The 3,267-nt window shown below is 44.3% G+C and overlaps 1 protein-coding gene across 1 annotated transcript in view; it reads left to right on the top strand.

Moving 5' to 3' along the window:
* Positions 1-1,586, top strand: part of LOC134069627 (COP9 signalosome complex subunit 1-like) — a 28,132-nt gene extending 26,546 nt beyond the window's left edge. Inside the window, exon 14 of the mRNA XM_062525631.1 lies at positions 966-1,586. Coding sequence (XP_062381615.1) covers positions 966-1,037 — 72 coding nt within the window. The 3' untranslated portion in view covers positions 1,038-1,586. The remainder of the gene's footprint in view (positions 1-965) is intronic.
* The last annotated feature ends 1,681 nt before the right edge of the window (positions 1,587-3,267 follow it).

A 3,267-nucleotide genomic window follows, 5' to 3' on the forward strand; every position in this document is an offset into this window, starting at 1 on the left:
TTCTTTCTGCCGTTCTTTCTTTCGTTATGTCTTTCTTTATGTTTTCCTGTCTTTCTTTCTTTTTCTGTCTTTGTCATTCTTTCTTTTTCTTTCTTTCTTTCTGTCTCTCTTTCTGTCTCTTTCTGTCTTTCTGTAAAAGAGTCCAGTGACTGGTATTTTGCGGAGACTGTTATCCAACATGACAAGCTCGCAACGGCGGCTTCGGGAATAGAACCTCAGCCAGCCAGTCATCAAGCGGCGACGCTAACGGCACTTTATCACACCCGCGCTATCGTTTTATTTTCTCTTTATCTCTCTCACTCGGATCGTTTCTCTCTCACGCGTCTATTCATTTCAGTCACATCAGCCGACTTTAGTTGAGTCTGATTACACCGGCTGCTTTTTTATGTGTGTTTCTGTGTCACTGGTCACAATTTCACTGTAGTGTTTATTTACTGTGTCATGATTTTAAAAAGCGTGTAACCGTCCAGATGGCTCGATAGAGAAATCAACATCATGAATAATAATTGAGTAAATGATTAATAGTAATAACCTGCCTGATCCAATGCATGATGATGAGGATGATGAGGATGATGAGGATGATGAGGATGATGAGGATGATGATGATGATGAGGATGATGAGGATGATGATGATGAGGAGGAGGAGGAGGAGGATGATGATGATGAGGATGATGATGAGGATGATGAGGATGATGAGGATGATGAGGATGATGAGGATGATGATGATGAGGAGGATGATGATGATGATGATGATGATGATGATGAGGATGATGATGAGGAGGAGGATGAGGAGGATGATGATGATGATGATGATGATGATGAGGATGAGGATGAGGATGAGGATGAGGATGATTATGATGATGATGATGATGATGATGATGATGAGGATGAGGATGATGATGATGGTGGTAACATCACGGTGAGTGGGTTAATGACGCGGGCCCTTCCTGTGTTCTGCTCCCCAGTGTCCCCCCAGAGACGGAGGTCAGGAGCTGGGCGCGGCCATCAGCCAGACGCGGGTCAGCACCAACGTGTGAGCGGGCCTGGACCCGACCCCTGACCCCTGACCCCTGACCCCCAATGGAGGGAGAGGGCCCCTCCTCCTCCTCTCTCTCTCTCTCTCTGTCCAGCTGCCTGCCTCTCTCAGTGGCTCCCCCTCTTCAGCCAGAGCCTGGCCTGCTACCCTAATCCCTCTCCTCCTCCTCCTCCTCCTCCTCCTCCTCTCCTACTCATCTTACTTTTCCTCCTCCTCTTCCTCATTCTCTTCCTTCTACTCCTCTTCCTCATCCTCATCCTCCTCTTCTTCCTTTTTCTCCTCCTCCTCCTCTTCCTTTTTCTCCTCCTCCTCCTCTTCCTTTTTCTCCTCTTCTTCTTCATCCTCTTCCTTCCCTCATCCTCCTCCTCTTCCACCTCCTTTTCTTCCCATCCTCCTCCTCCTCCTCCTCCTCCCGCCAGAACTCCGGCCTGTCACAGAAGGAGGAGAGGATCCAGGTTGGCATCTTGTTTTCTAGCTTCAGGATGGAGAGCTGCGATTCCAAATAAATAAACAAACAAACAAACCAACCAACCAACCAACCAACAGAGTGAAGGGGAGGGGGGGGGGGGGGGGGGGGGTGTTGTCAAACAGCAACAGCAGTGCCGCAAGGTAGCAGTGCAGGTCTGTCGTCTTTTACGTTACAGACGTCAAGTGTTTGTTTGCCCGTCAGAGCTTGAAGTATCGCATCTGCATACACACGTGCATGTGTGCGCACTTACACACACACCCACTCACACACACACACACACACACACACACACACACGCGCACACACCTATATACACACACAGACACACCGTTACATACACACACACACACAAACACACACACACACACACACCTATATACACACACACACACACACACACACACACAAACACACACAAATGTGCTTCCGTTGTGGAGCTGGTGGCCCAGGGCGACCAGATGAGTGATTTTAAAATAAATAGATGTTTAAAAGATTCAAAACCTCGTCGGTCTTTCTGACTCCTTTTGTTTGTTGTGAGTTCCTGTCTGACCCCAGAGAGAAACGACAAGAGAATAAAGGAATTAGCCCCTGACCAATACAAAGGTTTCCGTGTGAACGGCACCAAAAAAAATGTGTTTACATCTTCGATCAGAGAGCAACAGGAAGCAACATGGAACAGCACTATCCATGAAAAGATTTCAAGGAGTTTTTGTGTTGCAAACTGCACCAACCCGAAACAGCGATGTTAGAAAATGTTCAATATTCCTGAAGGAATGTATGCCTTCACAAAAAAAAAAAAAAATGGTGGATGTTATGTTATATTAATAATGCAAATGAAAGACTATGAAATGAACTCTGAAATTACATATTATTGTTATTATTATTATTATTATTGAGGTTAAGTTTAGGTTAATATTAGGTTAAGTGTATAACATAGTGGTTGGCCACTGAGAGTCTTATGTAAAGGGGAAATCTGTCTATCCTATACGGTAAACTAGGACACATACTGTAGGTTACAATGTGCACAAAGCCCTCTGTAGATTTTGTGGTACTGTTTGTATAAGTGTTTGGATCACCCAGGATGCATTTTCCTTCAGAATCATCAGATAGCCATTGCTGAATATTGCTGATTGCCCTCCTTTCCTTTTCCTGTACTGAGTTGTTGTCACGGAGATACTTTCTTCTATCTCTTTTGGGAGATGAATAATAATAACTTAAAACAGTGCATACAACTCTACTCTTTTTCACTTTTGATTCCATTCAGGAAATATGACTGAGTACATTTTGAGCAAAACCACTGAATCAAGTGCCTTGGGTGAATTTGAATTAAGAGATTTGTTTTTATATTTTGTGTTCATGGTCCTTACTTTTGATTCACTGTTTATTCACAAGGATTTCGAATCCTTGGAGGTGCAAACTGAAGATGAACTGTTTTCACTTTGAAATGATAAACATGATTTCATCCCCGAGGCAGTGTTTACTTGAAATCCTTGAAAGTTTACACATTTGGCCACCACAGAAAAATGGCCAAAAAGCTTTTTGAAAAGGCAGACGTAAGCCATTGAAAGTCCTGGGGCCTGTACTACGAAGGGAGCTCAACCTACCCACATGTAACCCAGGGTTACTTTGCTAAACCGGGGTTGACAAAACCTGGTTATCTTCATTGGTGTTAATCGGTACTACGACGCTGAGTAAGAAGTTGATTTGTTGAACTGGGGTTAACCTCATCGGAGTTGGTGCGCGTTCACATAAAATGGGCGGG

This window comes from Sardina pilchardus, chromosome 22 (assembly GCF_963854185.1).
Source record: "Sardina pilchardus chromosome 22, fSarPil1.1, whole genome shotgun sequence".
Classification (NCBI taxonomy): Eukaryota; Metazoa; Chordata; class Actinopteri; order Clupeiformes; family Clupeidae; genus Sardina; species Sardina pilchardus.